The sequence below is a fragment of the Tinamus guttatus genome, unplaced genomic scaffold (genome assembly GCF_059628265.1).
Source record: "Tinamus guttatus ecotype Peru unplaced genomic scaffold, ASM5962826v1 Tinamus_guttatus_pri_ptg000289l, whole genome shotgun sequence".
Lineage (NCBI taxonomy): Eukaryota > Metazoa > Chordata > Aves > Tinamiformes > Tinamidae > Tinamus > Tinamus guttatus.
In genome coordinates, this window is record NW_028288823.1 from 30,981 (window position 1) to 41,789 (window position 10,809).

The 10,809-nt window shown below is 66.8% G+C and overlaps 1 protein-coding gene across 1 annotated transcript; it reads left to right on the top strand.

The window, feature by feature from the left end:
• Nucleotides 1-582: 582 nt before the first annotated feature.
• LOC148594142 (exocyst complex component 3-like protein 2) lies at nucleotides 583-10,029 on the top strand. Its single transcript, XM_088527721.1, has 11 exons — nucleotides 583-1,066; nucleotides 1,908-2,478; nucleotides 4,163-4,277; nucleotides 5,256-5,366; nucleotides 6,381-6,481; nucleotides 6,658-6,765; nucleotides 6,848-6,983; nucleotides 7,354-7,476; nucleotides 8,266-8,421; nucleotides 8,505-8,626; nucleotides 9,768-10,029. Exons 1-11 carry the CDS (start codon nucleotides 583-585, stop codon nucleotides 10,027-10,029), a joined length of 2,289 nt encoding a protein of 762 aa, XP_088383847.1.
• The last annotated feature ends 780 nt before the right edge of the window (nucleotides 10,030-10,809 follow it).

The following is a 10,809-nucleotide window of genomic DNA, read 5'->3' on the forward strand; positions in this document are numbered from 1 at the left end:
GGACGGAGCCCCCGGTGCCCGGGGGGGTCCGGGTGGCACCTGGGGGGACCCCGAGCTGTTTCCTGCCCGGCTCGGGGGCCGTTTCCTCGGGGCTCTGAGGTCCCCCCCGGACGCCTGGGTCCCCCCCGGCCTTGCCCGTTTTGGGGGGGGGTTGCATGGAGGCGGTGGGGTGTGCGCGCCTCGGGGGGGTCTTGCACACTCACGGGGGGGCTTGCACACTCGCCAGCTGTTTGCACGCGCCGGGGATGTGCACGGAGCGGGGTGCACGCTCCAAGGAGGGGGTTGCCTGCTCACAAGCTGGTTTTGCACGTCCGCAAGCGGTTTGCACGCTCACCCGGCCGATTTGCACACTCGCGAGCGGTGTGCACGCGCCCGGGATGTGCCCGGAGCGGCGTGCACGCTCCCAAGGGCTTTTTGCACGCTCCCGAGGATTTTGCACGCTCCCAAGCACCTCTGCTCGCTTCCAAGAGCTTTTTGCAAGAGCTTTTGCACGCCAAGCACATTTGCACGCTCCCTGGCACTTTTGCACGCTCCCCGGGGGTTTTTGCACGCTCCCCGACGGCGTGTCCCTGTCCCCAGGCCATGCCTCTGCTGAAGAAAGCGTGCAAGGAGGAGGAGGAGGAGGAGAGCGGCGCCGGGGACCCCTTCGCCGCCAGCCCCGAGAGCCGCTACCGGCGCAGGGCCACCCTGGAGCGCCTGGTGGGGCTGGCGCCCTTCGGCCGTGCCCGGCGCTCGCCCGGGGCCACCAAGGCCAACGGGGACGGCGGGGACGGCGGGCGCGCGCGGGGGCTGCGGCGGCGCTCCGAGGACGCGGGGCTGCTGCGGCGCTGGCAGCGACGCGGTGGCGGCGGCGGCGGCACCGAGGTGGCCGGAGAGCGGCCGGCCGGCAAGCGCGGGTCCCTGCTGCGCCTGGCGCTGGGGACCCGTCCCCGCAGGTCCTCGGTGGCCGAGCGGCCCGACGGGGCTCAGCCACCCCGCGGTGGCCTCGGGGACAGCGGGGACGAAGGGGACGGCGGCGGAGAGGAGGGGCGGAGGCAGGAGGCGCGTGGCAGGGAGCCGCTGTCGGGTGAGGAGGGGACGGGGGACATGGGGACAGGGGGGTGGCGACGTGGGGACATGGGGTGTGGGGACGTGGAGGTCATGGGGATGGGGGGCGTGGGGACGTGGAGGTCATGGGGGGCATGAGGACATGGGATATGGGATGGAGGACATGGGGACGTGGGAACATGGGGACCTCGAGGATGCGGGATGTGGGATATGGGATGGAGGACATGGGGAGATGGGAACACGGGGACCATGAGGGTGTGGGACGTGGGATGTGGGTTGGAGGACATGGGGAGATGGGAACATGGGGACCTCGAGGATGCGGGACGTGGGATATGGGATGGAGGACATGGGAACGTGGGAAAATGGGAATGGGGGTGGATGACATGGGGAGATGGGGACCAGGAGGGTGTGGGATGTGGGATATGGGATGGAGGACATGGGAACATGGGGACCTCGAGGATGCGGGATGTGGGATATGGGATGGAGGACATGGGGATGTGGGAAAATGGGAACGGGGGTGGATGACATGGGGAGATGGGAACAAGCAGACCAGGAGGGTGTGGGACATGGGATATGGGATGGAGGACACGGGGATGTGGGAACACGGGGACCTCGAGGATGTGGGACATGGGATATGGGATGGAGGACATGGGGACGTGGGATCATGGGGACCTCGAGGATGCAGGACGTGGGATATGGGATGGAGGACACGGCAATGGGGAATGTGGGATGGAGAACAGGAGGACATGGGAATGAGGGACCTGGAGGACACGGGACATGGGGACCCGGGGACACGTGTCCGGGCGAGGCGGGGGGCGCCGGGCACACACGGAGCCGCCCCCGCCGCCCCTCGGTGCCAGTGCTGGAGATCCTGGAGCTGATCCAGCGGCGGGAGCTGGTGGCGGCCGACGAGCAGATCCTGGCGCTGGAGGCGGAGTGCGCGGCGGCGGCGGCGGGCGAGCGGCAGGCGCGGGACGTGGCGCTGCTCCACGAGGCGCTGCAGGGCCAGCTCTGGGCCGTGGTGGCCGAGGCGGTGCCGGCCGGGCGGCCGTACCCGCCGCTGCGCGCGGCCGTGCGGGTGCTGCAGCGGGAGGAGGCGGCCGACGGGCGCCGCGCGGGTCCCCGCGGCCACCTGCGGCGGCGCTGGCAGGAGGCGGTGGCCCGCGCGGCCGCCGAGCGCGTGGCCGCCGCCGCCTCGGGGACGCCGCTGCCCGCGCGGCTGGCGGCGCTGGGCGCGCGCCTGGCCGGGGACATGGGCGCCGTGCGGCGCCACGTGGCGCCCGTCTACCCCGCGCACTTCGGCGCGCTCGGCGTCTACGCGCGCGCCTACCACCGCGCGCTGGCCCTGCAGCTCGCCGCCATGGCCCGGCGGCCGCTGCCCGCGCCCGACCTCTACGCGCTGCTGGACTGGCACGCCAACGGCTACCCGCGGTGAGGGGGCATCTGCTGCATGGTGGCACCTGCTGCGTGGTGGCATCTGCCACTGCATGGTGGCACCTGCTGCGTGGTGGCATCTGCGGCGTGGTGGCACCTGCTGCATGGTGGCATCTGCTGCATGGTGGCGCTTGCTGCATGGTGATACCTGCCACTGCATGGTGATATCTGCTGTATGGTGGCATCTGCGGCGTGGTGGCATCTGCCACTGCATGGTGATACCTGCTGCGTGGTGGCATCTGCGGCATGGTGGCACCTGCTGTGTGGTGGCATCTGCCACTGCATGGTGGCACCTGCTGCATGGTAGCATCTGCCATTGCGTGGCGATACCTGCCACTGCATGGTGATATCTGCTGCATGGTGGCACCTGCTGCGTGGTGGCGTCTGCTGCATGGTGGCATCTGCCACTGCATGGTGATACCTGCTGCATGGTGGCATCTGCCATTGCGTGGTGATACCTGCCACTGCATGGTGATATCTGCTGCCTGATGGCATCTGCTGCATGGTGGCATCTGCGGCACGGTGGCACCTGCTGCGTGGTGGCATCTGCCACTGCATGGTGATACCTGCTGCATGGTGGCATCTGCCATTGCGTGGCGATACCTGCCACTGCATGGTGATATCTGCTGGCTGATGGCATCTGCTGCATGGTGGCATCTGCGGCACGGTGGCACCTGCTGCATGGTGGCATCTGCCATTGCGTGGCGATACCTGCCACTGCATGGTGATACCTGCTGCGTGGTGGCATCTGCGGCGTGGTGGCATCTGCTGCATGGTGGCATCTGCCACTGCATGGTGGCACCTGCTGCATGGTGGCATCTGCGGCGTGGTGGCACCCACTGCATGGTGGCATCTGGCACTGCATGGTGATACCTGCCACTGCATGGTGGCATCTGCTGCATGGTGGCATCTGCGGCACGGTGGCACCTGCTGCATGGTGGCATCTGCCATTGCGTGGCGATACCTGCCACTGCATGGTGATACCTGCTGCATGGTGGCACTTGCTGCATGGTGGCACCTGCTGCGTGGTGGCATCTGCCACTGCATGGTGATATCTGCTGCATGGTGGCATCTGCGGCGTGGTGGCACCTGCTGCATGGTGGCATCTGCTGCATGGTGATACCTGCCACTGCATGGTGATATCTGCTGCATGGTGGCATCTGCGGCGTGGTGGCACCTGCTGTGTGGTGGCATCTGCCACTGCATGGTGGCACCTGCTGCATGGTAGCATCTGCGGCGTGGTGGCACCCACTGCATGGTGGCATCCGCTGCATGGTGGCGCTGCATGGTGATACCTGCCACTGCATGGTGGCATCTGCCACTGCATGGTGATACCTGCTTCATGGTGGCATCTGCTGCGTGATGGCATCTGCTGCATGGTGGCAACTGCGACATGGTGGGATCTGCTGCATGATGGCACCTGCGCATGGTGGCATCTGCGGTAGGGTGGCATCTGCTGCATGGTGATACCTGCTGCATGGTGGCATGTGCTGCATGGTGGCATCTGCTGCGTGGTGATTGCTGCATGGTGGCATCTCCTTGGCTTCCTCCTGCTGCATGGTGGCATCTGCCAGTGCATGGTGGCACCTGCTGCATGGTGGCATCTCCATGGCAGCTCCCCGCTGCATGGTGGCACCTCGTGACACCCCCGTCCCCCTCTTGTGACCCTGTCCCCTCGCAGGGAGGTGCTGGGGGACCCTGAGGTGGGGGCCCTGCTGCAGGAGCAGGAGCTGGGGCCGCTCCTGGACCCCGAGACCCAGCGGGGCCTCGAGAGCTCCTGCATCGCGGCCGTGAAGGTGGGGACAGGATGGGGACGGCGTGGGGACAGCATGGGGACAGCATGGGGACAGGATGGGGACTGCACAGGGACAGGATGGGCACCGTGCTGGGCAGCACGGGGACAGCACAGGGACAGGATGGGGACAGCATGGGGATGTGGTAGGGACAGCTCAGGGACAGCATGGGGACATGATGGGGACAGCATGGGGAGGATGGGGACAGGATGGGCACTGCGCTGGGCAGCACGGGGACAGGATGGGCACCGTGCTGGGCAGCACGGGGACAGCACGGGGACAGGATGGGGACAGCATGGGGATGTGGTAGGGACAGCACAGGGACAGGATGGGCACTGCGCTGGACAGCATGGGGACAGGATGGGGACAGGATGGGGATGTGGTGGGGACAGCATGGGGACAGGATGGGGACAGCGTGGGGATGTGGTGAGGACAGCACAGGGACAGCGTGGGGACAGGATGGGCACTGCGCTGGACAGCATGGGGACAGCACAGGGACAGGATGGACACTGTGCTGGGCACCATGGGGACAGGGATGGCAGCGCCATGGGGATGGGCTGGGCACCAGGATGGGCACAGCATGGGAATGGGATGGGGACAGGATGGGGACAGGATGTGGATGTGATGGACACTGGGATGGGCACCATGATGGGAATGGGATGGGGACAGGATGGGGACAGGATGTGGATGTGATGGACACTGGGATGGGCACCATGACGGGAATGGGATGGGTACCAGGATAGACACTGGGATGTGGGAGGACAAGATGGGCACTGGGATGGCGGCACAATGGGGACACAATGGGACCAGGATGGGCACGGGGCCGGGGGCCAGGATGGACACTGGGATGGCCCTGCGGTGGGACTGGGATGGACATTTGGGACGGGGACCCGGCTGGGGTCCCCACACCATGGGGATGGGCATGGGGACGGGGACAGGTGCCACAGCCTGTGCGTCCCCCCGGGCACCGCGTGTCCCCAGGCCAAGGTGGAGGTGGCCGTGGCGCAGGAGCTGCAGCTCAGCGAGGACACGTGGGCCGAGGAGGCCACCAGCGACGAGCTCGAGGAGGGCCTGGCCACCCGCGTCATCGGGGTACAGGAGCCACCCGCTCCGCTGTCCCCAGCCCTGGGGACACACAGCCCCGGGGACATGGCCTGGAGCTCCCCATAGGGACGACGGGGTGGCCGGCTGCCCCATAGCGACACTGGGGTGGCCTGGTAGATGCCAGGGTGGCCCATGGGGAGGTCAGGGTGGCCGGGTATCCTATAGGGACACCAGGGTGGCCAGGTGCCCCATAGAGATGCCAGGGTGACCAGTTGCCCCATGGGAACATTGTGGTGGCCAGATACCCCATAGAGATGCCAGGGTGACCAGTAACCCCATGGGGATGTTGAGGTGGTTGGATACCCCATAGTGATGCCAGGGTGACCAGTTGCCCCACAGGGACATTGGGGTGACTGGGTGCCCCATAGAGATGCCAGGGTGACCAGTTGCCCCATGGGGACATTGTGGTGGCCAGATACCCCATAGAGATGCCAGGGTGACCAGTAACCCCATGGCTGAGGTGGTTGGGTGCCCCATAGTGATGCCAGGGTGACCAGTTGCCCCACAGGGACATTGGGGTGACTGGGTGCCCCATAGAGATGCCAGAGTCACTGGGTGCCCCATAGAGATGCCAGGGTGACCAATTGCCCCATGGGGACATTGGGGTGTCCAGGCGCCCTATAGAGATGCCAGTCACTGGGTGCCCCATAGCAATGCCAGGGTGACCAGTTGCCCCATGGGGACATTGGGGTGGCCAGATACCCCATAGAGATGCCAGAGTCTCTGGGTGCCCCATAGGGATGCCGGGGTGACCAGTTGCCCCATGGGGACATTGGGGTGGCCAGGCGCCCTATAGAGATGCCAGTCACTGGGTGCCCCATAGCAATGCCAGGGTGACCAGTTGCCCCATGGGGACATTGCGGTGGCCAGATACCCCATAGAGATGCCAGAGTCTCTGGGTGCCCCATAGGGATGCCGGGGTGGCCCATGGGGACGCTGGGGTGGCCGGGCCCCTCGGGGCGCCCATCCCCGTGGTGTTGAGCCGCCCCGGTGGCCCCGCAGCTGCTGCGGGCACACGCGGAGCGGGCGCCCCAGATCACCCCCGAGTTCGGCATGGCGATGGCACAGAGCCTGCTGGGCGTCCTGGTGGCCTTCCTGCACAGGTGGGCACGGGGACGCTGGCGGTGGCACGAGGGGACACGGCGGGGGCACGGCATGGGCAAGAGAATGGGGGGCATGGGGACGTCAGAAGGACATGGGTTGGGTTGGGGACACCGGAAGGACGTGGGGTGAGTTGGGGGGACATGGTGGGGACACCGTGGGGACACGTCACCTGCAGTTTCCAGCGGAAAGTGGAGCGATTCCTGGAGACCCCTGGCGATGCCACCCCCGCAGACGGTGCCACCGGCAGGGCCATCGCCCTGGTCAACTGCTGCCCCCCGTTCAGGTGAGGACAGGACGGACCCCCCGGGGGGACACGCGGGTGGCACCGCGGCCCCGCGCCCACCGGTGTCACCGCGCGCGCCCAGGGCCTTCGCGGAGCGGCTGGCGCAGTTCGGGCACGCCGAGAGCGAGGAGCCGCGGCGACAGGCGCACGCCACCCTGGACAAGGTGACGCGGCTCTGCAACCACGTCCTCACCCAGCGCCTCTTCGAGGACCTCAAGGTGCCCGCGCGGGCAGGGAGGTGACAGGGTGACAGGGACGTGTCCCCCGCGGAAGGGACGGGGATGGGGTTGTCACCGTGCCCGTCCACACCTGGGGACTGAGCTTGGGTGGTGCCCATTGGTGCCACCGGACGGAGCCCATGGATGTCCCACCTCGGGTGGCCCCAAACTGGACCCATGGGTGCCCATCCTTGCTCTAGCGATGGTGCCTATGGATGCCCTATAGAAAGAGCCCATAGGATACTGGGGATGGTGCCCATGGGATCCCCGGGGCTGGTGCCCAGGGGTGCAGGGGACAGTGCCCATGGGTGCAGGGGGCGGTCACCCATGGGTGCCAGGGCTGTCGCCCATGGGTGCTGCCCCCCTCCAGCCCTACTTCCACAAGCTGATGAAGCGCAAGTGGCTGACGAGCTCGGAGCCCTTCGACACCATCGTGCTGCTCCTCACCAGCTTCGCGCAGAGGCTGCGCCCGCTGCGCCCCGAGCCCTACCAGGTGAGCGGGGGGCACCCGGCACCCGCAGGGGGGTGTTTGTGTGGGGTGCATGCGTGGGGTGCAACTGGGGCATGCGTGGGGTGCAACTGGTGCATGCATGGGGTGCAAGTGATGCTTGTATGGGGTGTAACTGGTGATTGCAAGGGGTGCAACTGGTGCGTGCATGGGGTGCAACTGATGCTTGTATGGGGTGTAACTGGTGATTGCAAGGGGTGAAAATGGTGCATGCAGGGGGTGCAAGCAGTGCATGCATGGGGCACATGCGTGGGGTGACAGTGGCATGTGCATGGGGTGCAAGGGGTGCATACATGGGGCACGTGCATGGGGTGCCAGTGGCATGGGCATGGGGTGCCAGTGGCATGTGCATGGGGTGCAAACATGAGGCACATGCATGGGGTGCCAGTGGCATGTTCATGGGGTGCAAGGGGTGCATGCATGGGGCACATGCATGGGGTGGCATGTGCATGGGGTGCATGCATGGGACACACGCATGGGATAGCATGTAAGTGGCATGTGCATGGGGTGCCAGTGGCATGTGCACGGGGTGCATGCATGGGACACATGCATGGGGTGTAAGTGGCATGTGCATGGGGTGCATGCATGGGGCACACACATGGGGTGCAAGTGGTGCACACACAGGCTGCAACAACCGCGTGCACAGTGTGCACCCGGTAGGTGCACAGGGGCGCCCAGCACATGCCCACGGTGCAACCACTGCATGCAACCGCCGCGTGCATGGGGGGCACCCCCTTGACCCCCCGCTTCCCTCCTGTCCCCCGTGGGCGCCAGGTGCTGGTGAACGAGGTGCACCGGCGGGTGCTCATCGAGTACGTGCGCCCGCTGCTGCAGTCGCGCCTCGTGTGCACCTCGGCCAAGATGCGGGCGCGCGTGGCCGCGCGCCTGGGCGACGAGGCCCGCCAGCTCCGCGAGCTCTTCGGGCGCTTGGTGAGCGCGCGGCGGCGCCGCGGGGACGGGGACGGTGGGGACGGTGGGGACGGCGGCGCTGAGCGTCCCCGACCCGCGCGCAGGACGCGGCGTCGCCCTGGCTGGACTCGGTGGTGCCGCGGCTGCGCGAGCTGCTGGTGCTGGAGGACACGGCGTCCCTGCAGATGGAGGTGGCCGTGCTGGCGCGCGACTTCCCCGACGTGCGGTGAGCGCCCGCGGGCGGTGGGGACAGCACGGGGACACGGGTTGTGGTGGCGGGTTGGGGACCGCAGTGAGGTGGCGTGGGCTGGGGGGGACGTTGTGACCCCCAGTGGGGCCAGAGCTGGGTGCTGTGTCCCCAGTGGGGCTTGCAGGGGGGTGGCACGGCCTGGGAGCACCCCATGTCCCCATAGAGGCCCAGAAAGGAGCCCATGTCCCATAGGGAATAGAACAGGAACCAATGTCCCCCTAAGGAGCAGGACAGGAGCCCATGTCCCCAGTGGGCCATGCAATGGGGTGGCACAAAGACAGCCCCGTGCCCCATAGGGACCAGAGAGGACCCCTGTCCCCATAGGGGCCAGGACAAGATCCCATGTCCCATAGGGAACAGAACGGAACCAATGTCCCCACAAGGAGCAGGACAGGAGCCCATGTCCCCAGTGGGCCATGCAATGGGGTGGCACAAAGACAGCCCCATGCCCCATAGGGACCAGAGAGGACCCCTGTCCCCATAGGGGCCAGGACAAGATCCCATGTCCCATAGGGAACAGAACGGAACCAATGTCCCCCTAAGGAGCAGGACAGGAGCCCATGTCCCCAGTGGGCCATGCAATGGGGTGGCACAAAGACAGCCCCATGCCCCATAGGGACCAGAGAGGACCCCTGTCCCCATAGGGGCCAGGACAAGATCCCATGTCCCATAGGGAACAGAACAGGAACCAATGTCCCCACAAGGAGCAGGACAGGAGCCCATGTCCCCAGTGGGCCATGCAATGGGGTGGCACAAAGACAGCCCCATGCCCCATGGGGACCAGAGAGGACCCATAGGGGCCAGGACAAGATCCCATGTCCCCCAGTGTGCCCCATGGCCGGGCACCCCCACGTCCCCACAGTGTCCTAGGCAGGAGCCCGCGGCGTCCCCGCAGAGCCGGCCAGCTCGGCGCATCCCCATGGGGACCGTCCCCGTCGCCGACCTTCCCGGCATCCCCCCCCCCGCCCCCCCGCCATTCCCATCCCTTCCGGGCCGGGAAGCGCCTGGGCCGGCAGCCACCGGGCGCCCGCGGCCAAGTCCCATCCCCGGGGCGGATGCCAGCGCGGGCAGCGCCGCCGGCGGGTGCCACGCGCCCACGAGCGTCCCCGCGGCGCAGGACGAAGCACGTGGCGGCGGTGCTGGACGTGCGGGGGCTGCGGAGCCAGGCGGCGCGCCAGGAGGTGCTGGCCGTGCTGCGGGACCTGGAGCAGGGGGACGGGGACGCGGGGACGGCGCTGCCCCGCGAGCGCGCCTTCTTCTCCGAGATCGCGGTGACGCGGCCCGTGCGCTGCCTGCCCTTCAACCTGCAGCGCCTGGCGCGCCTGTCCCGGCTGCGCCTGCGGCGCCCGCAGCCCCCCGAGCCCCAGGCGCGGCTCTGAGCGGGGCCGGGCGCGTGCACGGCGCCGGGATCCGGTGCTTGCATTGCACCGGGATCCGGTGCTTGCATTGCACTGGGATCCGGTGCTTGCATTGCACTGGGATTCACTGCTTGCATTGCACTGGGATCCAGTGCTTGCATTGTGCTGAGATTCACTGCTTGCATTGCACCGGGATCCAGTGCTTGCATTGCACCGGGATCCGGTGCTTGCATTGTGCTGAGATTCACTGCTTGCATTGCACCGGGATCCGGTGCTTGCATTGCACTGGGATTCACTGCTTGCATTGCACTGGGATCCGGTGCTTGCATTGCCCCGGGATCCGGTGCTTGCATTGCACCAGGGCTGGGTGCTTGCCTTGCACCGGGATTCAGTGCTTGCATTGCACTGGGATTCACTGCTTGCATTGCCCTGGGATCCAGTGCTTGCATTGCCCCGGGATCCGGTGCTTGCATTGCACCATGACTCAGTGCTTGCCTTGCACCGGGATTCGGTGCTTGCATTGCGCCGGGATCCGGTGCTTGCATTGCGCTGAGATTCACTGCTTGCATTGCACCGGGATCTGGTGCTTGCATTGCACTGGGATTCGGTGCTTGCATTGCGCCAGGGCTGGGTGCTTGCCTTGCACCATGATTCGGTGCTTACCTTGCACCGGGATTCGGTGCTTGCATTGCGCAGAGATTCGGTGCTTGCATTGCACTGGGATTCGGTGCTTGCATTGCACCAGGATTCTCTGCTTGCATTGCATTGAGATTCGGTGCTTGCATTGCACTGGAATTCACT

Coding starts and splice junctions, on each gene's coding strand:
- LOC148594142 (XM_088527721.1), top strand. CDS start 583: ATGCCTCTGCTGAAGAAAGCGTGCAAGGAGGAGGAGGAGGAGGAGAGC. Junction 2,479..4,162: donor CACGCCAACGGCTACCCGCG/GTGAGGGGGCAT, acceptor GTCCCCTCGCAG/GGAGGTGCTGGGGGACCCTG. Junction 7,477..8,265: donor TGCGCCCCGAGCCCTACCAG/GTGAGCGGGGGG, acceptor CGTGGGCGCCAG/GTGCTGGTGAACGAGGTGCA.